Source organism: Paralichthys olivaceus, chromosome 10, assembly GCF_024713975.1.
Source record: "Paralichthys olivaceus isolate ysfri-2021 chromosome 10, ASM2471397v2, whole genome shotgun sequence".
NCBI lineage: Eukaryota > Metazoa > Chordata > Actinopteri > Pleuronectiformes > Paralichthyidae > Paralichthys > Paralichthys olivaceus.
In genome coordinates, this window is record NC_091102.1 from 17,827,512 (window position 1) to 17,852,087 (window position 24,576).

The following is a 24,576-nucleotide window of genomic DNA, read 5'->3' on the forward strand; positions in this document are numbered from 1 at the left end:
TACAGATGAGGGGTAGCGCCTGGTAGAGCATGAAGAACACAGGATAGGTCATACAAATTCCACAGCAGGAAGCATGCTTTTTTTCTACACATCAACACTTTCTTCAAAATCTTCGTTGGCATCTCCTACATGTATGGCACCTCTTTTCCATCCTGAAATATTTGTGTATTTCCAGGTTTGTGTCCATAGTGTGTCAAACGGCATCAACATGCCCACTTGCTCGTTGTGAATTGAATATGTGTTTTGTCTACTATGTTGCTGTTTTGTCCACTTCCTTGTTAGACACCAACTTGATTTGACCCCACAGTGCAGCCCTTCAAGCCTACAAGTGTCTATGGCATCGTACACACCTGTATTAACGTGTGGTTTTTGTGATTCACATGCATTCACATGCGTCTCGGATCTCTGATCAGATCTCACTTCACCGCCCTATATGCAAATAAACACAAACGTTTCTGTTCACGAAGAACAAGTTTTGTTGTTCTCAGTCTGAATGCACAAGTGTGTGTGTGTGTATGTGTGAGAGCGGGTAAGAGAGGTGAGAGAGGCTTTGAATGGCTCCTGCTGCTGCCTTGCGAAGAAAGATTTTTTCCATTTAAGGAAAGTATTGATGATTATGTGGTGATCAGTGTTGATATTGTGGCAGCAATCAAAAAATAAATCAATGAGAAGAGAAAATATACATTTGATTCATAGTGAAACTGCAGAGGACGTCAGCCGAGTACAAGCTCCTTCATATGTGGCCCAGGATGGATTTGCATTCACACTGCTAATAGAATTTGGACACATGTGGCCCAGACCATCTCCAAATGTGGCGCGATCCGATCTGAGTGTGTTCACACCTGTGCTTAGAGCTGCCTGTTTGTGATCGGATCACAAAAACCATAATAATACCTGTTGTGTACGAGGTTTATGGGTGGGAGGTCAAAGACATTGCAAGCAACAATGACGACAAACAGGGGATGTGGGTAGCAATAACAAGAATGCTCAAGATAGAAGACCTATACAATATCTAAATAGAAAATAATACACATACACAAAAACGTGTCTGTAGAGAGGATAATGGTCAACCGCAAACTATTTAGCGACACAGCTTAACAGCCTGAAGCCCCTGCAAGAACACAGGCGACTGAAGAAGCAGAGGCGCTTCAACACTGGAGCTGATGATTAAACAGTTGGCTTGAATGTATTGTATGGCTCGTATAACAAAGAGCATGTGTGGGTGAGGTGTTAGGGGATGTCTCTGTACCACAGATTTGCATGAAGAGATGAGGATGAAGAGATGGAGGTGTGTGGAACACATTGTGGTTGGTAAATAGAGCCAAAACAGGAAAGCGTGGGCCAACCTGACAGTCATCTCGTACATTGTACAACATTTCCACAAGGTAGAAATTAAGGTTAGCTGCTAGTGCAAAAATACTGAGACAGCAACTTGTCCATTATTTTGCATGTATGAAGGCAGAAACATGCAACTGGAATGATCCACATGAGAAGGCCACAGTGTGCTTTGTTCAAAACACCTGTGTTTATAACTCAAACAACTCTCCAAGAGTAAGGCTTTTTGAGTGTGTGACGTTTTGTCTTCTGACAGCACTGGCACAGCTTTTATGCAGAATAATGCGTCACGATAAAGCAGCTTACCAAACTAACCAAAGCTTTTTTCTGAAGAACTGGCATGTGATCAGCTGGAACAATGCAAACCACTGTATTTGCATGTGCAAACACTTCAAACATCGAGCAATTCTGGGCTGCCCTGTTTATTCAGGAGGAGCATTAGCTTTATTTAAAAATACAGGTAAAATGTTTGCTCTGTGGCTTTTTTCATGGTTACATACAGTATTTAGGCCGGTGCAGGTTATGCATTTGTGCTATTGATAACAGATGGCTTTTCCTCTGCAGCACTGGCCTTATGCAACAACCACAGGTATGCCAGCTCTACATTAATCTGATTTTACGAAAGAAGATTAGTGCAACCCCAGACCTAAGTGACGGCTTTAAATGACAGATGAAACAGATTCCAATTCACAGGAATGATGTGATTGTATAGAGGATAAATGTCACATTATTATTATTTCTTTATGTTTAAGGACTGACTTTAGCACCCAGGTGAAGGTGGTGGTTTTACACTCTTTATGGGCAGAGAATGACAAACACAAACAGCAGGAACTATTGGCAGAAATTTAATGTAGAATAATCCTCATGATGTTTTCACTAGTTCATTTTCTTAACCCCAGAAAAGGCCCTTTATATTTAAATACTTTATATTTACATCGAGGGGACCCTCTCTACGGAGGCCGCCATGTTTTTTACATTAGGCCAGACTGGACAAACTAAACACCTTTTGAGTTTTTATGACAATTAAAGGCTACCACAGTTTCTTTTTCATGTTTGGAAGGAGAGGGTGAGGTAAGGGGTGTTCAGCTGCAACATGCAATTTCAACACTAGATATCACAAATTTCTACACACTGTACTTTTAATTGTGTCTGTTCTACCTTCTCACTGTGGACAATTTGTATAAGCTATGTATTAATATATATATTGTAATATTTGTTGTACTGCTATTGATTCAAACTTGATCATGATGATTATTGATATTGTTTTATTGCCCAGCCATGACATAAACACAAGAGTATCCCATTTGGTTCCAACCAATATACACAGCCAAGTTTTTCTACAGGGCTTGTTCTTGTTGGAGTTGATCAATGATGAGTGTGTGAGTGCTTTGTTGCATTCATGTAGCTATAGCAATTTATCAGCTCCTCTAGAAATCAATGAATTGGAATTGTGTTGAAACACAGCGAGATATTCGCAATCCAAATAACTTGAGGAACAACTCTCACATGACAAACTCTAAACTTAAATCATTGCTGCAGTGTGCAGTGTTAATCAGTTGCCAGGTTGATGCTTGAGGAAGAGGTGCTAAAATATGCAGAGATTGATGGTCTTGTAATTAATGTGTCTTGGATTAAAGTGTCTGAGAAATGTCATGCATTGTCCTTGTACTAGCAGCCTCCATGCCGGCTCAGAGGCTGACAGAGACAAAGCATGCAGAACAGCCATGAGTCAGCCGGAGCCAGCCTCCCCCCAGCCTCATGCTGAAATCAGAGAAACCACAAGAATGTAACAGCTTCTGTTATTATCCCTCCCTGCTGCCTCCCTGCCTGATAGCCTGCCCCAGAAAAAAGTAGTGAGGCTGCCTATTCCTCCAACACACACATGCACACGCTCAAGCACGCACACACACAAACACACATTCTTGTTCTCATGTTCTCTTGCTGCTCTCCTTCTCATCTGACACAAACACATAGATTCTCTGCGGGTATGAATGTACATATTGGTCACTTTCTTTCTGCACACAGATACTCCACACACACACCACACCACACCACACACACACACGACCTGACAGTGCAAAATCACATGCACTGCAATTTGTTTTTCCTACTGAGCATGGCTGCAAACCAAAGGCTATCAGACACATAGAAACATCTACACAAATACCCACAGAGAAAAAACAAGCTGATACAGTACATACATTGTCAGCAGACACACTACAACAGATCAATAGACTGAAAGTGCAATAAATTGATAGCACAATGGATAGGTACATACACACACAACAAGCTCACATGCTCACTAGTTAACAAACTACTTTACTTTAATCATATTACAGCTGTCAGCTGTCATCATAACCATCTACAGCTACAAAATCAATGTAGCTTTCACAATTAATACCAAGCTAATACACAGTGGGTCTGCTTGAGTCTCCATTCAACTCACCACACCAGTTCTGGTATACAAAAATGTAAGTCAACAAAAGCCTTGTTGCTTTTATTCGATAACTAAAAATGAGTTAATTATATTTAGTTATCAATTTTAGATCATATTCATTTTAAAATGTAATGGTAACTTTTAAGGGTTTTTTATGCTTTTTCTGTAAATTTCTCTAAACAAACATACATTTGCCAATACCAATATTGGAAAATATACTTATTAATGCATGACACTGTTTTTGAGAAATTGCCTATCCATTTGCATTAAGTTGGTAGTGATTTTGTCTGCTTTTATTCGTCTGTCTGTCTGTTGGTTAGCAGGATTACACAAAATCTAATGGACAGATTACCATGAAATTTGTTGGAAGGATGTGCTATGAATCAGTGGAGAATTCATACAATTTTTGTTCAGATCTAGATCAAGGGATGGATCCAGGAGTTTATTTTCACTTTCTTTACATTGTGGGCTGGTGTGTTCTTCAACTTTTACTTTGACTTCTAAGAGAATAATTCATGGATCTTGATGAAAAAATTTAAATAAGCCATGTTTAGAGGAGTGTGTGCAATTTGGAGCACTTCCAAATATAAATCCAAATATACAGAGTTTAAATGTAGTTTCTTAAGGGAGCAATTGGAATTGTGTAAAAAGTTTGCTGATGTTAGCGATAGTCATGCTGTGAGATCCAGATGTCAAAAGAGTTTGTGTGGGTAGTGTTCAGATCAAAGATCACGTGGGTGGATACACCCTCCTAAAAACCAAGCCTGTCAGCCTTTGTAACCAGATATCAATACGCATGTTGTCGACGCTTTCCCCTCTTGCTCTGTTCGCTTCTCATCTCACATGTAAAGATATGACATGCTCACACGTCTACATTCAGCACCCATCTGTTGACAAAAACAGAGGGAATCATGCAGAGGCAAAATTGAAATTTTACGAACAGTAAGGATATAAAACAAAGGAGAAAAGAAAGGATAAAAAAGACTAATGCCCTGTGTTTTTAGACTGCTCTATCTGTTCGTGTTTGAGTTGGATGCAGTCCCTTGCACTTCCCCAGATCTCCAAGCAAAACAAGCAGCAGAATAAACTAGGTTCTACCATGTAAACTGTTGATCTCCTGGAAATAACCCTGTCCATTGACAAACAAAAAACACACTGCGTGTTTGAAAATGGGGGCAGGAAATTTAAGGTTGGAAACAAATGCACAATTTTCTGCTTGTTTTGATAAAGAAACAAAACTAACTCTTACTGTCACAGTGTTTGTATAACAGTTGATTACTGCCTGTAATGGCACACCTCAAAATATTACTAGGCACTGCTGGGTAAAAAATATGTGAAACCTTGCAGATTCTCATGGGGACACAGCAGAATAAGGAACCTCATCCATTTTTGGCTCTGACCCACTGTTCTTAAGCAACTGTGTCCTTTGACCCCCTGAGATATTCAAGGCTCTTTAAGCAGCTGTTTCAAAGGCAGACCTGAGGATCTGAAGCCAACACACACACACATGTGTGCGTGCACACTAAGCTCAGGTTGCACAAGCAACAGATTAAAATGGGCACAAGGCACCTTTAGGGAACTGTGGGTATGTCTTAATGTGCAGAGGACTACAAGTGCTGCAGAGTATACACACTTTGGGAGAAAATGGGAAGGTTGATGGTGAAGGGAAGGACAAGCCAGAACACGCACTCAAGCATAACTCTAGAGTAAAGAGTCAGGAGCCAGCTGTACTCACATACCTGAGGAGTGTAAAGGTGGGGGTGGGGCTGCAGAGGACAGGAGTCCTCTTTCACATTTTTAAATAATATGATGACATGGATGTGGTGGTGAGAAAGGACTGACTTAATCATCTTAATCCCATTGTTTCAAGTCGCAGTCTGAAAAACCAAGATTCTTACATAATTCCAATCAACACTTGCAGAGACCAGGTTGCAACTACATTTGAGATGTATATTTAGGTTTTAATTGTGCCCACATTCAACACACAACTTCCTATCACTGTCTGAGCTACTTGCTAACATACATTAGCAGACAGTTGAAACAAATGTCTAAAAGTTCTATTTATTTATACATTTAAACCATGGATATTCAAAAGAGCAAACCAAAAATGCCCATGGTTAAACCACATGATGATGAGCAATAGCAGCATCAACTGACCAGGAGCTCGTCAGTATTCCAGTTCTTATCATTACCCAGCAATAAACTGGTTAAAACTGGTTCTTGATACAACCCCTGCAGGCTAGAGAGATCCGGGTGGATATGCTGAGGAGAAAGTCGGACCGAAAGGGGTGGACAGGTTGAGGAGAAGGAATGAGTGGATCTGAGCAGCTACAATTGACAGTTTATTTGACAGTGACAATGATAATTGTCTAACTATTAAATGAGGGGAAATTAGTGTAGAAGTCTAGTTTTCATTTGTGTTTGTCCCGCTGATATCAACACCAGACTTTAAATCAGACAACGACTATGGATTATTAGTTCTATTTAGGTCCACATTAAAACAATCCCAGTCAGTTGATTGAATTACAAAATTAAGAAAGAATAATGCATAGAAATTGTCTTTGTTTAATACTCATTTAGTGCATAATTATAGAATAGGCCACAACTTTTTTTTTTCTTTTGTTTGTAAGTAGAGCAATGAATCTTGCTTAAGAAAAAAAAAGGTTATTGGAAGTCTTGAATGTACTATGCAAACTGGATGAAATGTTTCTAAATGGTACCATATACCACAAGCATGTTTATCCTTATGCTGCTTCACATATTCAATTCACTCAATGACGACAATCAGTTGATCCTTGACCACCTGTTTGTTCACCTGTCCAACACCCTTTTTTACCATTCCCCCATTCATCTGACAACCATCATTACATCTATCCATCTCATACCTGTTGATGATGAATGATCATTTTAATCCCTTAATCGCTTTATGTTCTAGTCAATTAATCCAACCCCTGCACGGCTGGCTCGGCCTATCTCACAGCTCGTAAACCATAATCTAGCTAGCTTTATCTCCTGGCATGTTGGTATAATCTTGCCCTGCATTTTTTGAATTTGGGTTAGAAAACATTAATAAAGGGGACAATACTGCATGATTAATTAAAAGAGATACCTAGAGCCACTCCTTTTGTTGTGTGTTGTGTAAGGTCATTTTTTAAATAAGTTTATTTTATAAGTTTATTTTACTCTTTCTGTGATTATTTGTCAGGAATGAAGTAGAAAGGATAAAATCTCTTACAACATAATGAATTTCTTAACTTAATTCATGTTGCATGACATCCCCCTTGATTTCCCAACCCATCAATTATTTTGTCTTTATTGGATGCTCCTCTGAGAGAAACCTTTGATAGGAGCTGTATTCCCTAACTCCATTTTACAGATCCAGTGGGACAGGAAAATAACTGTTCTCTCACAACCTGAGATGATCTGGTGAATCAGTACAGAGACCTGGAGACCTATATTTTTATTTGGATCTCCGCTAAATTGCAAGCACACAAATATCAGTCCCCTAAAAATGCTTTTTTTTTTTCAAGCTCCATTGATTTATTGAAACATTGATAGAAAATCCCTGTCTCGACCCCTGACCTCACTGAAATATAACAGGTTCTTGCTTGCATCATGCCTCATCCCCCCACAAAATGTCATCAGTTGAGAGGTTTCGTATAATCCTACTGAGCAACAAACAAACAAAGACATAAGCTCCCTGGTAGAGGTAATAAAGCGTTTTTTTCTGTTAGTGCAATATTGGATCAGATGAAAGAGTGATTTTTGTTACACTCTGAGACAGTGGTATGATTATTAAGGAGAAGAATATTCAGATACGACTCTGATCTTGTTCATGCATGTAGAGTCACAATTCTCTGTAATGAATGAGAGAGAGAGAGAGAGAGAGAAAGAGAGAATGTGACCCTGATCTGACAATATTACATCTAAAATAAAATCTTGGAACAAGACAGAACAATACTACGACTGTGCCACTATGAATAAACACTTCATTCTTAAGTAAAATAAGGCTTCTTTCCCACACAGAAGTGAATCTACCCCCAATCATTTACACTCAATTCACAAGGCCACTATTATTTTTGTCCCAGTGTTCACAGGCAGCAAATAACAACATGCAAGTCTTCTCCGCTACTTTCTGAATTATACTGAGACTACTGTGCCTGACAGATGCATCCATATTTGATATAGCTTTCTTTTGTAGCCAGTCAGAATGTGCTATTAATATGGCATTACTTGCTTTCTATTTTGGAAGTCTGGATCTGTGGAGGCACCTTCGTCCTGGCATTCTGTAGCCGTGGTGTCTTGTGCAGGGTAAACACAGCTGTGTTTGGGACTCGGGAGATGATTTTTGCTGAGGAACTATGTGTCATATCCACCTCAGCAACACAACACTAAGTAGCTGCCTTCCTGGGAGCTACCTTGCAAGATATTCATGAATGGATGTTCACTCAAGTGCTGCCAGAAAGAACTGTGACTCAGGACAATCATGGTGATCTGTGAATTCAATGTTAGCCTCTGCCATGTCAGACTGACACTGTAATTGGCAGGAAGGATAGTTCACTAATACTACTTGGATTCTTTTACTATAACAAAATAAGCTAACTAAAGTAAGATTCACCAAATGCCACCATCTTCAAATTCTGATCTTGCCTGCAGCACTCAACTAGCAGTACTCTTACCTACACTTGTCAGTTCACACAAACACTGAGCGGTCAGCCCTACTGAGCACCACTCTATGTGGCAGCACGTGCCTTTATAACATTGAGACCAACCAGAAATAAGGTTTCAGACAAAGAAAAGAAAGCGGTGAGGAACTGGCAAGTAAGGAACATACAGTATGTTGGAAGGACAGAATGTCAGCCAGCAGCTAAAACTTTGGTGAATGAAGATAATACCCTCATTCATATATGTATTATTCTATTGCCCATATCCACTAATTTTGTACAAGACCTATTAAACATGATCTTTAGGCATACAATATTCCACAGATTCCCTAACATTCTCTACTCGGAGCCCATCCCACATTGTATACACATCTCTCAGTCTCTCAAACTGACGAGAACAATGGTTGACCTTTGACCACGTTGCTATGTGGCTCAGTTTATGATGTTTAAGCAGATGGCTGTCATCTGTATGCATCTTCTCGACTGGCACTCATCAACCCCTGGGAGACACAATGATTCATCGGTAGTGAGAAGTCTCAGGACGCCAAAGTGGACATGGATTTGCTGCGTCTCCTTGTTTCTATTTTCAATTAGAATGGTACTCAGTAGAACACATACCACCACTAAGCCCCAGCAGCCCCAATATGACTCAATAAAGAACATTAAAATCAGTTCCTTAAATGTGCCTGAGATCCGTTAAATATTAAGAGGGGAAAATTGTTAAAGAAAGTGAAAAAAATCTCCTGAATCTGCACCAAAATTTAACAAACAAAACATCCTTTGAGGAGGTAATGGAGCAGTCAAATTCCTGCAGCCATCAACTAAACCCCTGAGGACGTAGGGCTGGCAAACAGAATTATTCAACATATAAACATCCTTTATCTTGGATTGATACAACAGAATATCATCAAGTTAAGGATAAAGAACTGACTGTCAAAATCTAATCCAACTATGTTTGCCCTTGTTGTCATCGCAGAGTCTTGCTACAGGCAATATGCTTATTTGTATTATTGTTATAAAAAAACACAATATACTTCTGAGGTTGAATGGTTGGATATAACACAGGGGTCAATAACAGTTTGCCCCTGCTTCATATCCACAGTTGAAATTGACTCCCAATTTGATAATGATACCCCCTGACTCCTAGCTTGCTCCCATGGGTTACCCCAGCCTTCTGCTAGCAGGTTTAGTTAATTCCAATTACCTCCGCCACACCTGTGCCCCCCTCCATCTTCTTCCCCCATCCCTCCCTATCCCAACCTTCCCCTCGCTTCTTACTATCTGCCCTCTCTACCTCAAACACACACACTTCTGTCGTAAACCATGGGGATGGCTGGTTCAGGTGCACTGCTCAAGTAAAGCGGGGCCATTGCCACAGGCAATTTAATCTTCACCAGCTGAGTCCAGTTCTTCAGTACTGGACAGCACAACAAGCAAAGATATTTAGTTCAATCCAGGATTCTGCTCAGCACATCATGAAAGGATTTATAATATGCCTCTGGAGAAAAAAGGTCAGGGGGAGCATTCCAACCTTAGACTCATTAGACATATACGTCTTAATCCACTATGACGTCCAGCATTTTGCGACATTGAACTGTACAGCACAGGTTAAGGGTTTTAAATTCTGGCGGGAACAAGGGGCGTATAAGGTAGTGAACATAATGTTCATGGGAGTCATAATCAGACTATGCTCTGTAACATGTAAACAGGAATATGAATAGAATGTTCTATTAGCAACTCATGTAAACATGCTCATTGAAATAATGTCTTGCTCAAAATAAAACCAACAATAAGATTATTGGTGTCCATGTAAATGTACTCGTTAAGGATTGTTGCTTCAGAGAATCCAACTCTGCTGTTATGGCCAAGCTCTGGTTGCAGACTTTCATGGCGCTTCTGTTGGTTTCAGCAGAAGCAAGAAACATTCTTGCGCAGGCAGGAATTATGTATTTATCATTTTAAAGAATAATTATCACTTAGTGTGTGGAAAGAGAAAGCAGGTGGATCAGATAAAAATACGTAGCTAAACACATATAATTAAGGGATGACAATAATGTGGAGTTCATTTAACTAAGCTCTTCAGGGTGTATCTCACTGTAAGTAATTGCACTACTAAATATAATATACAGCATTTTGATGATACCAACATTTGATAGCAAAAGTGGCATCAGTGACCTTCACAAAGTTGCATGTCATTTACAAGTCTAAGGACTGTACAGGCTAAAAAGCCAGTCACACTTTTCTAGTAGTGTAATCTAATGTAAAATAATCCTTGATGCAACAGCTTTAGTGGTGTCCCATATTAAAAATGTGCTACATGGCAGGCCTAATTCCCAAGATAAGTAGTTCAGCTTCAGCAACCATCGCCCTCCCACCCACCCCACCCCCCATCCTAGATGTATTCAGGTCAAGATGAGCCACTAACATAAGGTCAAAGTCATTTTGGGAGGGGGTGGGGTGTCTGTTAAGCTAGGTGTTCATAGGGATTCTTTCAGACGTGGATAGTGTAGAAAAGCTCTTGTCAAAACAATTCCCACTGTCTCATCTTACAAATAAAGAGTCAGTAAAATTATCAGTGGGTTAAGGGCGTGAGGGGATGGGTAGGGGGGCTTATGCTGCTGCCTTCACAGATCCCTGGGGACCCCGGTCACACAGTTTTTTGGGAAAACTGAAGAGAGATTGAATATTTCATTCACTGGCTGCCCCCTGTATTTGAGAACCAGTTCATGAGCTATCGTGGAAATGTCTTTAAAGTCGTTCTGCAGTTTAGATAGCTAAAACAGGAGGAGAGGGGACCAGCGATGGAGAGATGGGAGGTCGGACAAACAGGAGAGAGCACCGTCCATATGATCTCAGCATCGGCAGCAGACTGGCAAGCAGCAGGCAGCGGAGGAACCGACTGCGACCCAAAAGATGTGGCACGGATGGTGGAGGGTTACGTCATCGAGAGAGAGAGAGAGAGAGAGAGAGAGAGAGAGAGGAAAAGAAGAGGACGCCTCATCACAGCAAAAAACCATCACATCCATTACTGAACAGCACAGTTTAGAGCTGCTCACCCAGCACACAGGACTTCATGCTGTCATTTACTGCACGACAACAATGAAGTATCATCCATGCAGAGGCGAAATAAGCAGCTTATCCACACAGGCCTCCTTGCGTGACGTTTCTGGAATATGACACGTACGTGAACGCATCTGCTTCAACAGTCACTCACCAATGAATGACCGCACACGTTCACGGTGATCTGCATGATCTCTATTCGGTTTATCTGTTTACGTTCAGGCTCCAGGGCAGGATCTCCACAGCAGCTGTCAACGCAAACCTCTCAACGATCACAAATCAAACAATGGCTGGTGCATATGATAACAGCGATGTGACATTTTTAAGCCACAGCCGCAACTGAGCTGAACAGACGCCGCACTGGCTCCGTTCAACGCCAACTTGGGCTCCTGTCATTAAAGGGCTCCTTGTGCACTGTACAATGAATGAGCCATTAACGGGCCTGTTTGAGTGAATGACATGCGACCACTACAGGGGAAGTGAAGCTCATTCGATAAACGTGGAAAAACGCAAACCGACGCTTCGCAGACTGGATCCGCTGCTGTTTCGCAGCTGCGTAAAGTAAGCAGCGAGATATTGAATGGGCTAAGACGCGGCTAGCTAACAAGCAAGCTACACAAGCACTGGCTACTGAGCTTGTGGAGGGAAATGTGTGTTAAAGCTTTGTATTTCTTGTTGGTGGGGGGGTCGCACTTAAATAGGCACAAGTGTAATTGCAACACGAGCCCCTTGGAGTGACGTTATGTCGGGGCTATTTCGCAATAGTGGCCAATTTTAGCCTGTGCGGGCAGCAACTTGGGTAAAAGTGACAGCGCTAAGCTAGTTAGCAAGCTAACGTCAGTTGGCAGTGTGGAGCTGGTGGCCTGCGGGTCTCTCTTACCGTCATAAACTGCTCCAGGGGCGTCCAGTTTTTAAGCAATTGAATGTTTGCTGTGTGAGGAAATGGTTTGTGTCGGGGCGATGTGGCCCGAACATCCAAGATCAGTTCGCCCACTGCCGACGAAGCCCGAGCATCATCACTATCACCGTCTTCATCAGCACTCGCAGTCCGGCGGTGCCTCACACACATCCACCCAGCAGAGCGGGGCCTCCTCCGGGCTCGACCATGCGACTGGCTCGGCGACGACGGATAATCCACAAGACAGGAGCCCCCGCAGTAACCATTGGCTAGACGCGGCGACCAGCAGCAGTCATTTCAGGTCGACACAATGTGAAATATAATCCCACGCATGCGTGATAAAAAAAAAATAGAGAAAATGCAACCACCGAAGAAAAAAATATCACAAGCGTAGATTTGTGGACGTCAGATCGGCGATGAGGCGAATGTTGCGTTGGAGACTTCAGCGGGAGCGTGTCCGTTGTTGTCCGCGGTCCCTGCTCTCTGCAGCTGCTCCTGCCTGCACCGCAGCTCCGAGCAGCGGCGACGTCATGGCGCAAACCGAGCGCACAGGGGCGGGGCCAGCGAGCGGGAGGCGCGCTGTTTGTTTTTGCGCGCATCCACGTAGAACCGCTGCATGATCTAATCTAATCTTAACACTCACACACACGATCCTTTGAAGAACAAAGGCGAAAGCCCGTAGCGTTTTTAATCTGTGTTTTAACTTGTGGCATTAATGAACATCAACACTGTAATAATATGCACTGCACACATGTGCTGCATTCACTGACAACACGGTTTGCATGGGTTGTGAAATGTATTGGGAAATCCTTCGAAATTATTCACGTGTTTTTACGCTCCAGTTTTTCTGAATGGGGCCAAATCATTACTCAATGATAATACACTAATAAAATTAAGGTTGAATTTATTTGACCACAAGAGCAGAAAAAAAAAAACTTTCTCAGCTTTTCTGGAGGACATTTGCAGCAGCCTGCTACTCGTGACACAGACACACACACACACACACACACACACACACTCACACAACCTTGGACTTCTGTCTCATGAGGACACTCACCGGCCTCCCTAACCTTACACCTCTAAAACAACATCCTGTGTTTTGAAAAGTGCTATTTAAATATTGTTATTTTCATTATTGTCGAACCCTTACCCAAACCACAACCATCACAGCTAAATTTCTAACCCTAAACTAGTATCTCATCCCTTAACCTCAGAGATGAACAGTCCATGCCTAACCCTAACCTAACCTATCCACAATTCACATCAGACCCTTTACCTTGATCGGGATGTCAGAAATGAAGTCTTGTCTCATTTGGACCAGGCTTTGGTCCCAATATGGTCCAGAATAATTAGCAAAAAAAAGTACTAGCACACACAGTGATTGCATTTTTAACTTGAATTTCATTGAGAAAATATGTGTCTTTATAAATGGCAGATTTTCAGAATTAATCACTGATAATCAACATCCCCCCTTTCTTTTCTTTCCTTTCACTTCCAGTCCAACTCTACCCATTCACATTTAATGGATTCGTCATTCATGGACACTGTAAAAGAAACATAGTAGCAAATTGTATGAGTGGTAATGTAGGCTGTCCTGACCCCTAGTGGCTTCTAAAAGGAATAGCGTACAATGCAACAAACAATGGTCCATTGTACAGTTGTATCTGAGAGTAAACAATGAAGTAAGCAGATGAAGCGGAGCGGCAAGAGCGAGACAATAAGCCCAGTGTTGTTCATATACACATCTCAAAGCCACTTTGTAGTCATGGAAATGATGGACTAAAAACTAAAAATCTAGCCAACACTTTGATTGTTTAGTCTTATTCTTGACGGGAACATTCCCTTTTTCTCCCAACGTTTCATTTGCAACATTTTCCCAGCATGATATGATGATAAGAAACAATGACAATAGTTAGTTCATCGGGGGGAAGTTTCTCGATGAAAGTTGCAGAAAGTTCCCAAATCTGCTTCATGAGCATAGATATAGAACAAATCCAGTATCTTGCTCAAAGGCACAATGTAAAGAGGTTCTCTCTGTCAGAGAACACCATCCCCGAGTTGCCTTGATGAACAACAGTCGAGTTACTCCACAAGTTCTGCTGCCTGCATGCTTTTTATATCCAGATTTGATCAGAACATGCATTTTTCTAGTTCTTGCTGGATAGAGAAAAAAACAGGCAGATTTTTTTCACGTGTATTTCTATTAAACAGTGTCCCTGAGGACAATGATGTAAAAGATTTTAAATGCATGTCTGCCTGCAACTCTATTAATTAAAGACCTCTATATTTAGTTCAATCCACCGGGTACAAAATTAGAAATGTAATTAAAACAGCATATCTGAACCTTGTTAATATGCAAACGGACAACCTAAGGGAACTCGGGTGCTACAGTATATGAGGAGCTCTTTCCACAATAAGCTGCATATTAAGATTACTATCACCCAACAAATTAGTAGGGGGCATGCAAATGATGTGTGGGTATGCAGAGTGTTGCTCTCAATAAAGGTTATTAAAGGCCTGAGCTGAGGAGGATGAAAGAACAGTGGTATTGATAAAAGTGATGTTGTTAAATAATCAATTCGATTATTCATATAAGGAAAAACAAGTCACTAAAGGTGAACAAAGAGTGCAAGGGAAAGAGAAAGACGGAGCTTTTATACAGGCGTACTGGGAACACGTTACATTATTCAGCCTCATATTATGATTGTCGTGGCTTCTTTCAACAGTACAAACAGCTTCTTTCTTTGTGAGAGGATTCACTGCTTTGATATGGCTCCACATTTCTGCCATGCCACAACTGTACAGTGCTTTTCAGTGCTTGTCCATTCCACAGACACTCAGCATGTTTTGCTCCATAATGGGTTCTTCTGGCCTTTCATTGAGTGATAGTGTACACGAGGATAATTCAGATTCTCTGACAGTACGACCAAATGTGGGCCCATGGTGTGCAACAGGAAGCTTCCAGTGCTAAATAAAGGGTTTCAGGTTTTGATGAATGAAAAATTGTATAATGGAATTAAGAAAAATACTTTTAAAACAATATTACTTCGGATAATAAAATAGCAAGTTACCATTAAACAAAATGTAAAAATAAATGTTTTTCTTTCTAACCTAGGAGGAACCTCACAGTTAAACTGTTTTCCAACACTGATCATTCCAAGCAGGTTGTAAATGTAATAGTAAGAGGCACAAAACTAATGTAGATATATATATCTATATATATATTATATATCTATATATATACATACATGTATATATATGGCACACTGTAGAGAGCATACAGTCCCCTTCAATTCCTTAAGTTCCCTATATGTGTCTGTGCCTGACACAAACATGCTTAAGTAGATGCATGAGATACCTCTAAATATCAATTTATGAACTATGTACAATGTTATTTTATGTTGTGTTAGTGACTTCTTTATGACATCATATGATAGGGAATCATTATTTGAACAATATTAGTTTAAACTGTCTCAGTAGGGCATTTTGATGCTGCTTCCCAGTTAAATTTGAATTGCTCTGCACTTCTGGATTCATAAAATACAACAGAAAATACACAAAACAAGGAGAATAAGAATTTATTTTGCCAGTTTTTTACTGCTTAAAAGAGCTCAGAGACTCTCATAGGTCTCTACAGTCTATTCAGAGACATTTACAATTCACATAAGTCATTACAGTTGTTCCTGAGAGCCCTGGTGACTTTCAAACTTTATCCTTTTTGAGCAGAGTGAGGATCCCTTCCCTCCTGGATGTGTATGATGTGTGTTTCAGCTGAAGGAGGTGAGCAGGAAACAAGTTCCCACTGGGAGCATACATCTCCTCTCCCTTCTGACCCATCAGAGTGCGCAAAGTTTTGTTTCTGTACAGAATCTTATCGTAGAACTCTACCCCTCCTTTGGCATAATCATGTGATACCCTGGCTGCACTTCTGTCTGAGTTGTAGTCAATCCACTGGCTGACAGCATCCGAGGTGAGGAAGTAAGACACGTAACCAAGGCAGAGCGCCACAACATTCGCAGCACCGCGAAAAAGCAGCGGCCCGGCATGGAGCCCAAACACCTGCTTCAGAACGACACTGTACACCCAAACCCCGCCCAGGCAGAATGGGGCCACAGCAGCATTCAGAACAGGTCCTCCAGACTGCAAACGGGCCACTTCTCGTGCTATGGCAAACTTCTGTGCCTCGAGTGAAAACACCAGTGACTCTTTTAGTGCAGAGCCAGTATCACTGCTCCAGTCCACCGTTTTGCCGTTGATGAAAATGCTTCGGTTGGTGATGCCACTTAAGTCATCGGCTGTGCTGTTGAAGTTTGCTGGGATGCCAATTTGTGCCCCTGCAGGGAGCCAAGGGACACCAGCGCCGACAGGATGGAACCCAAAGGAGGCGAAGGAGGAGAAATTCTTGGCTGAGCTGATACCATAATCCTTTAACACCTACAAATGACAAGTACATTAAAATGTCACTACATTTTGTAATAATCTGCTTTACTCCCAAACCCTAAATTCCATTGATGCTCGACAAAATATTAATTTATAGTCTTTTGTCAGTTATCTATGTACCTTCTGTTTGCAATTGATGCAACTTAAATAGCTTTTATTTTTCTCTATTAATTTCACCTCACAAACTGTAAAACTGTTGCAAATGTTATGCATTTGTATAAGAACGTTACTAAAAAAAAACATATACATTGTGCTAATATTTATCTCTGTAACATCTTTTGGATCTTTCATCTGCAAAAATTTTACAAATCTAATTAAAATTACAAAAATGTGACCTTGAGAGAAGAAAACAGAGAGCTCAATAAATTATGCAAACACACACACACACACACACACACACACACACACACACACACACACACACACACAGTACCTGCTGGAAAACCTCCTCTAACTTTTTCGACAGTGTGACTGGCTCTCCTTTGTACCAGGCCTGATACAGCCGGCGGTAGGACATGTCAGGGAAGACATGGTAGACGATATTGGCTGCAAACACCCCGCCACAGCTCACCACAAGCAGCGGGGTGCGGTACTTCTGAAGAAGCACCGTGTACTTGAGGAGGCGAGATGCCATGTCACGTTTTTGTCCTTGTTAAACGTAAATTAGGTGATGCAGACTTCAGTAGGCAGTATCTGTGAAGAAGGCAGACAGTACATTAATGAGTATACCAAGAAATCAGTTTCCTAGAAACATGATAACCAACGCAACTCCCTCCATTTCAAAGAGGATAGATCGCCTTAAAGGCTCCGTTCAGACCTGGTATAAACATCCATTCTGAAAGATTCACAAAGATGAACAGCGTGAAACTTGTCTGTTCACACCTTGCAATAAAATGTGTCCTGAATGTGTCTCCAGTGACCCCTTGTGATCCGATCTCACTTCCCCGCTCTATATGAAAATAATCACGTACGTAAATTTGCATTCCCGAAGAGACCTTAGATTTGTCCGATGACAATGTTTGTGTGTGTGTCTGTGCAAACGAGAGACCGAACAAGCGGATTCAGTAAGTTAATGAATGAAAAAGGATTAATCATTATATCATTGTTGATATTGTGTATGGACATTGAGAAGAGTAAAAACATGGTTAAACAGTAGCAGATCAGAGGACTGCTACTATCTGAGGACATCATATGTGGCCCAGGATGCATTTAGGGTCCTACAGCCATATGCGTCCCTTACCACATCCTGATGTAGAGTGAGTTATCGAATCTCAGGATGCATTCAGACTTTAACTTTTAAATCTCTCAGATCACTTTTAATCAGATCACCCTGGATAAATGTTAGTTCCAGGTCTGAACAGGGGTCTGAGATTCTATCAGGACACTTCAGGCAGGAATTTGAACCCTGGTTGTCCCATTGAAGAAACCCTCTCTTTCAACATCTTGGCCTCGGTAACATCACCTTCATCGCTGCATATTTATGATCATATTCAGAAGTGAACACAACAGCCCTGTCAGTATGTCTTCAAGGTTAACAACAACAGTGACACCAGGTGGGGAGAGAACAGCTGACATGTTAAACTGTTATATATTCCAGTCCAGTTATACAGCTCACACAGAGAAACAACTTGGCTATGGGGTTTACATGCACATGGAAATGTGTGTTGAACTTTACTGGTTGGAACCGTGGAGTCCTACCCCAGCAGTACGTGTCAGTCACTAAACCAGGCCACCAATGATCGCTAAAACACTGAGAAATAAAAATAAATGAACATTAAGTTGATCAATGCAGCGTGTTTTTTTTTTTTTACGTTAGATAACGACGCTAAAACACCACTGTTGAGCTCATATTTACCTCACTAACTGGGTTATTTGTAAGCGCTAAACGTACAACAGCATTCACTGTCTCCGCAGGCAGAAGTTATCTTTAAAACACTCACATGTTGTTGACATCTTCACAAGGACAGCTGCGGCTCAGCTCCACAGAGGTACCTGCCGTAAAGCGGTTTAGCTGCCGTCCTGGCTGTTGCACGACCGTTTTACGACAGTGTTTGTCAAAAGCCATGTACAGATTGGATATATGTGTTCATTTTTTGTTTTATCCCTTGTTCATTTTTATTTATTTTCATTATCTGTAGGTCATTTTAAATTTGATTCTATTCAATCATTTTGCATCATTCAAACAACTGTTTTGTTCATGGATTAAAGTGTTTTATTAATTTAGTTGTATTTGAATACACTGACAACATGACTACAATTAAGTTTTAATGAAATATTTGAGAACAACAATATCTGACATTCAAATCTTGAAAGGGAATATGAACATGTAATCATCTTTGCTCCTTTGATCTGTCTTTAAACTCAACCTAACATTAAAGCGGTCAAAAGGCTGCTGCAACTCAGTCACACTCAAGAGTATGAAACAGCTTGTGGATATTCTCAGTTGGATATTTTCTTCATTCGTACTGATTAAGACAACCACAACATGTTCCAGATTACAAACGAGCTTCGATTCCTGACCTCTAAAAATTCAAATTCCACCAAAATCATTTACAAGAATCGATTGGTAACAGACAAAATAATGGCCAGCACAGAGGCAGAGACACCCAGCAAGAGGAAGAGGGGTGACAACAATGACACTGACACTTCCCCTAGTTCCGGAGGCCAATCATCCTCTGAAGGAAAGAGCAGATTCTCTTTCCTCATTGGCCACTACAGCAGAGGTAAGTTGTGTGAGAAAGAAAATAACTGTGCTCCTGTTTGCATGAAGCAAGATCCCAACAGATAACACTGTGTAGTTTGGTTTTGAATTCTGGATTAGGGTTAAAGTTAGGATTAGTCGACTATGGTTTTGCGATGTTTTAATATTCCTCTGTATCCACATTTAGCTGCATTTTTAATTTGCACTCAAATAAGAAAAATGAGATCTAACCCGTCACAGATTCAATATTTTTTCATGTTTATCTCAACTACAAACGTGTGTGTTTATGTGTTTGTGTGTAGCTGACTTCGATGACAAGTACCAGTTGCTTTACAAGATTAATAATAGAGGCTTAGGATCAGTCTATGCTGGTCAGAGAAATTCAGATTTTCAACCGGTAAGTGGAATCATATCTATTTTCACATCATTTACACAGTCACCATCCATACTTTCACCATACTGTGCTGACCAAATGTACTGATATATGATTCTATCCTGCAGGTGGCGATCAAACACATGCCCAAACGAAATGAGAAAATTGGAACATTTGTGAGTAACTCAATCAAATGGATCATTTTCGATTTTTGTTGTTCTTATATTTCTGTAGTTGATGAGGAAAACACACACACACAGTTGCAGAAACACTAATATTGTATTGTTTTCCATCAGGTCTTCGATGGGCAGAATCATCAAATCCCCTTGGAGGTGCTCGTCATGACGGCAGCAGCAGGTCCAGCAGGCTTGGCGGGCAAATCTGCAGTTGTACAGTTTTTAGATTGGTACGATCTAGGTGATGAGATTTTCCTGGTCATGGAGAGACCGGTCCCCTGTGTCGACCTGTTTGACCACCTACAGGACAACTGTGGCCAACTGGACGAGCACAAGGCAAAGGTACTGAAGCAGTTTGAGTTGTCAGACATTTTTTAAGCTGCACTAGACTGCTTCTGAACCTGTCATCACTTTGAAACATTTCATTTGACTCCAACCAAAACTAGATTGAAACTCAATTTAAACATAAGTTCTTTAAACACCTATAGTTTCTTGAGCATTGATTTCTGGTGGGAAGCTCCAGGAAGCTTACTACATCAAACCTGTTTGATGAAAAGCTGCTACTTTGACAATAATCAGTGTAACTTCAGTCCCTTCTTCACCACTCTAACTCATCTGTGTCTCTGTATTTCTGTTTCAGATCATCATGAAGCAGCTGGTGGAGGCAGCCATAGAGATGCACGCCATGAATATGTTCCATCGGGACCTCAAATTGGAGAACATCCTGATCCAAACCACCTCTGATGGTCCTCGAGTGCGGATCATAAACTTTGGATGTGGCTGCTATGCAAAAGATACCCCTTACCACTCTTTCTCTGGTACGGTTCTGTTGCTGCTCTTCATTCATCTGTTGATCTTTGTATTGATGACTTTCACTAAAGTCCCCACCTCTTCCCTTATCCTTTGTTTCTTTCTGTCTCCGTCTATTTTGCATACAGGAACCTATTCATGTGCTCCTCCAGAGTTTTTTACAACAAACAGTTACGAGGCCCTCCCCACCACAGTCTGGCAGTTGGGTGTGCTGCTGTTTGAGTTGGTGGATGGAAGCACACGATTTAACACCTGTGCCTTCATCCGCAGTGGGATGAAATTCAACAATGAGCTGTCCCATGGTAAAATCAGAGTAGCTTTGTTTTCGTATTAATAGTGTGCAGTTATAGTGTTCCTTCCATGTCGCAGTATATCAGTGCAGATTCCAGACTAATCTTTCCTTTCTCTTCTGTCGTCTCTCTTCTCAGAGTGCCAGGATCTGTTGCGCATGTGTCTGGCTGTATATTCTGACAAACGTGCAACACTGGAGCGGATACGGGAGCACCCCTGGTTGTCATGTTCCTGTGTGAACTGTGACAAATGAATTATGTCCAGTCTCATAAAGTCACTGATAAAGGATCATTTAGACTCAGGAGAGTGATCACACCAACAATTTGATTTCTTTGATCCACTGTGAAGAAAACATAGTTTAGTTTCAATTGGTTTTACAGCCTGCAGTCAAAGAGCTGATTCAAAACATCTTGTCTATTTTTTAGGCTCCTCCTCTTTGCATGCCCAAATCTATATCTCTGCAACTAATCATAAAGATAACAATTTCTTTAGAGGTGTAAGCATCAGTATAGCTTTCACATGGTTAGAGTAAATGTATGGAACAGAAAATAAACATTAGCACAAAACACAAAATAATTTTTTTTTTTACAGTTTCTAAGATACATTTTTTGGGGTGACTATCTCCTATGAAATCATGCAGATGTGGCTAAACATCTTGGCTTTGACGCATGATGGCATTTTCGAGTATGACATTAAGATTTTTCATGCACTCAACTGTAAGGTCTTGGGGTCATTTTTCACAGACGGGCATACAAGCCTAATACACATACTCAATTTGCAGAGTGAGTTTTGTTTTTCATGCTTGTGAAAGTCATAACAAAACCCATGAGCTGGGCCTTACATTTTGGGAGGCAGGTGCTCAAGTAGAAATTGTACCATACACACACGAGGATGTTCAACACTGAAAAAATGGATTCTCTTCAAAAAATCTTAATGTATACAGAGAAGATAATCCTGATTTTACCAAGTCTACATTTATAGATTTATAGTACATATAGCAGCCTTTGCATGGTGTGCATCTTTTCATTTAATTTCTGGTAGACACAAAAGGGGACAAGTCAAGGAAAGGTAGCCTTTATGCTGCCCTGCTTGGTGCTCAACAACAATACAGTCACATTTTCTTCAGTCCAGTAGAAGAAATAAATATAATGCACTATTAAGCAGATTGCTATTGAGCAATACTGAAGTCTGTTAGTATAACACTGTACAAGCAACGTGATGGTACACAGCCTGTCCGACGTCTCCATTTTCAAACATTTCATGCATCATAACATTTTCTCACTGGACAAAAGTGCACCTTTATATATATTTTTATAAGTAAAAAAGACATCAAATTCATGTAATGCAAAATACTGTTATCTGTATTTGTAAGTTCAGGGGCTACAGCTTTATGCCTAATGCCTTTGAAAATTTCAGCCGTCAAAATCACAATTAATTGACTGTGTGATTCACTCATCAGTGTCTTTATTTATTCACCTATTATTTTGTACAGTGGGAACCAAGCCAACTGCATTGTGGCCACATTTAAGTATAGAAAATAATTTAACAGTGACTATTGGGGGTGAAAAGAGGTCACAAAAATCAATATTGGTACACATTTTTCTTTTCATTTTTATTGTATGTACCTGTATGCATCTTAAGTGTTATTGTATGCTAAAGAGAAGCAGATAGATATAGAAATAATTGTCCCAAGGATATGAAAAAGAACCTCAGCAGAATCACAGTGGTGACACGGCTGCACATGGACCACTGGTGGAGGGGGAAGTGAGAGTTGTGCTGTTGCTTAAGACACAGCAGTGACATAGCAGTGCCAGTATCTTCTCACTACATGTGAACCTTTATAATAATTCAAATCTAGTGCTAGAACAATAACACGTTTTGTATTTGGAGGGTGTACATCCACAATACCAAAAACACAATTTATCCTCCCAAACCCTCATCCCCCTCAGAACTCATTGCACTCCTCTCTGTCAGTGTTTTACCTCATGTCTCTACAAAATACAAATGTATAAAGTGATTCTCTTTTAATATGCACACAGAAGAAATATTTACATTCTCCTCACATAAAAACCTTAATATGCGAGGGATTGGACTGCTGTTGCACAGGACATAGAATAACATGAAGTCTGTAGATGAGTAGAGTGATCTATATAGCAGTACAGTGGTGATAATAAACTTGTGCATGTAGGATGTAGGGATAAGCTCTAAGTAGGACAGTAGCTGTAACAGTCATCATAGTACAGACTGATTGGGTAAAACTGAAAATGTAACACTTTACAGTGTGTGTGCTTGCAAGAACGTGTATGTGCATATGTTTTGTGTTCAAGTCAGACGGTCTGATCTTGTGGTGGAGAGAAAGAGCTCGCTGCAGTCTCCATGGAAACAGCCAAGTGGCAATGGAAGTGTGTGTCTTTATGTGGAACGTGTGTGAATCTGAAGAGAAAGACAGAGAATCCAGTTTTCTATTCTTTTCTATGCTGTTCTATTCTACTCAACCACATTTACAGATGAACAGCCACAGTCATATGAGTAAAAATATTCAGTTTTTATAATAAAGAACATATAGAGCTGTGTCCGTCCTGTGATGAACTAGAAGCATTTCATGGTTCTCTTTAGTACAATACATGCTGGGAGAAACCACATATGTTAAAAAAAAACCTCTGGCACATGGTTCCCTTTGGTCCTTGTCATCGTAGACCCTTTTAAAGTGATTACATGAAACTAGGCTACTTTATGGTGAGGTGGAGAAGTCAGATGTTTTCCAAAACAGCCCTAGAGCATGGGCTATTGGCTGAACATTGATGTACGTTGTATTTCGTCTCAAGGTGGATAGTGTTTTTTTGAGAAAATCCACATTAAAAAGTATATAAATGCTAATCTAATTCCTATCAGGGTAAAACTGTTAAACATCTGGTTTACTATAAATGTGTGTATAAACTTTGTTCTTTCTGTGACTGCAAGCATATGGCTGCCATCAGAAAGGCTCCCACTGTCTGACCTTGCCCCATGAACACCTGCAGCATGTGAAGAAAAATGATTATTCAGTAGACACAGAGAAATCAATTCTCAAATTAAGATCCCATCAACTTGCCGTCCAATCCAGTCAAGTGACCTCTTGAGAATGAATAAATCAGTAACCCAGTCAATCAGTTCACCACCTCTTGATTGCTTCCTACAAGTCTTCCAAAGCCTAAATCAATAGAAGCTTACGTCAAACAGGGTCAAACAACCCTGAAGACCTTTTTTTCAGTCTTTCTTTCATAATGTAGGGAAAGAATTACTGCCTGGATGCTTGGTGTATGAATGTAACTACTTTGTTTCCCAACATGTGGTCACTGCAACATGACATAAAACATGTCTAATGCCAGGATTTTTTTCATCATAAACAGTC

At 40.6% G+C, this 24,576-nt stretch overlaps 3 protein-coding genes across 4 annotated transcripts in view; 1 reads left to right on the plus strand and 2 right to left on the minus strand.

The window, feature by feature from the left end:
- Nucleotides 1-12,913, minus strand: part of ptpn4a (protein tyrosine phosphatase non-receptor type 4a) — a 63,512-nt gene extending 50,599 nt beyond the window's left edge. Inside the window, exons 1-2 of one of the 2 annotated variants that reach the window (XM_069532210.1) lie at nt 12,377-12,501; nt 11,651-11,744 (exon numbers count right to left, since the gene is read on the minus strand). The gene's annotated coding sequence lies outside the window, so the exon portion shown is untranslated. Of the gene's footprint in view, nt 1-11,650; nt 11,745-12,376 lie in introns of both variants that reach the window. The other variant, XM_020090055.2, reaches the window with a different exon arrangement.
- A 3,043-nt stretch (nt 12,914-15,956) lies between these two features.
- Nucleotides 15,957-18,917, minus strand: tmem177 (transmembrane protein 177). The gene is made up of 3 exons (XM_020089767.2): nt 18,775-18,917; nt 17,268-17,527; nt 15,957-16,828 (listed from the first exon to the last, which is right to left on the minus strand). The coding sequence occupies exons 2-3, from the start codon at nt 17,466-17,468 to the stop codon at nt 16,097-16,099; spliced, it is 933 nt and encodes a 310-aa protein (XP_019945326.2). The 5' UTR covers nt 17,469-17,527; nt 18,775-18,917; the 3' UTR covers nt 15,957-16,096.
- A 304-nt stretch (nt 18,918-19,221) lies between these two features.
- LOC109631120 (serine/threonine-protein kinase pim-2-like) lies at nt 19,222-21,574 on the plus strand. Its single transcript, XM_020089718.2, has 7 exons — nt 19,222-19,557; nt 19,838-19,932; nt 20,037-20,084; nt 20,205-20,426; nt 20,725-20,902; nt 21,023-21,196; nt 21,323-21,574. The coding sequence occupies exons 1-7, from the start codon at nt 19,320-19,322 to the stop codon at nt 21,436-21,438; spliced, it is 1,071 nt and encodes a 356-aa protein (XP_019945277.2). The 5' UTR covers nt 19,222-19,319; the 3' UTR covers nt 21,439-21,574.
- Nucleotides 21,575-24,576: the final 3,002 nt, after the last annotated feature.

Excerpts from the sequence above, each read along its gene's own strand:
- LOC109631120 (XM_020089718.2), top strand. The coding sequence starts at position 19,320 with ATGTTCCAGATTACAAACGAGCTTCGATTCCTGACCTCTAAAAATTCA. Across the intron at positions 19,558-19,837 it reads CATTGGCCACTACAGCAGAG|CTGACTTCGATGACAAGTAC; the intron begins GTAAGTTGTGTG and ends GTTTGTGTGTAG. Across the intron at positions 19,933-20,036 it reads GAAATTCAGATTTTCAACCG|GTGGCGATCAAACACATGCC; the intron begins GTAAGTGGAATC and ends TCTATCCTGCAG.
- tmem177 (XM_020089767.2), bottom strand. The coding sequence starts at position 17,468 with ATGGCATCTCGCCTCCTCAAGTACACGGTGCTTCTTCAGAAGTACCGC. Across the intron at positions 16,829-17,267 it reads TAGAGGAGGTTTTCCAGCAG|GTGTTAAAGGATTATGGTAT; the intron begins GTACTGTGTGTG and ends TGTCATTTGTAG.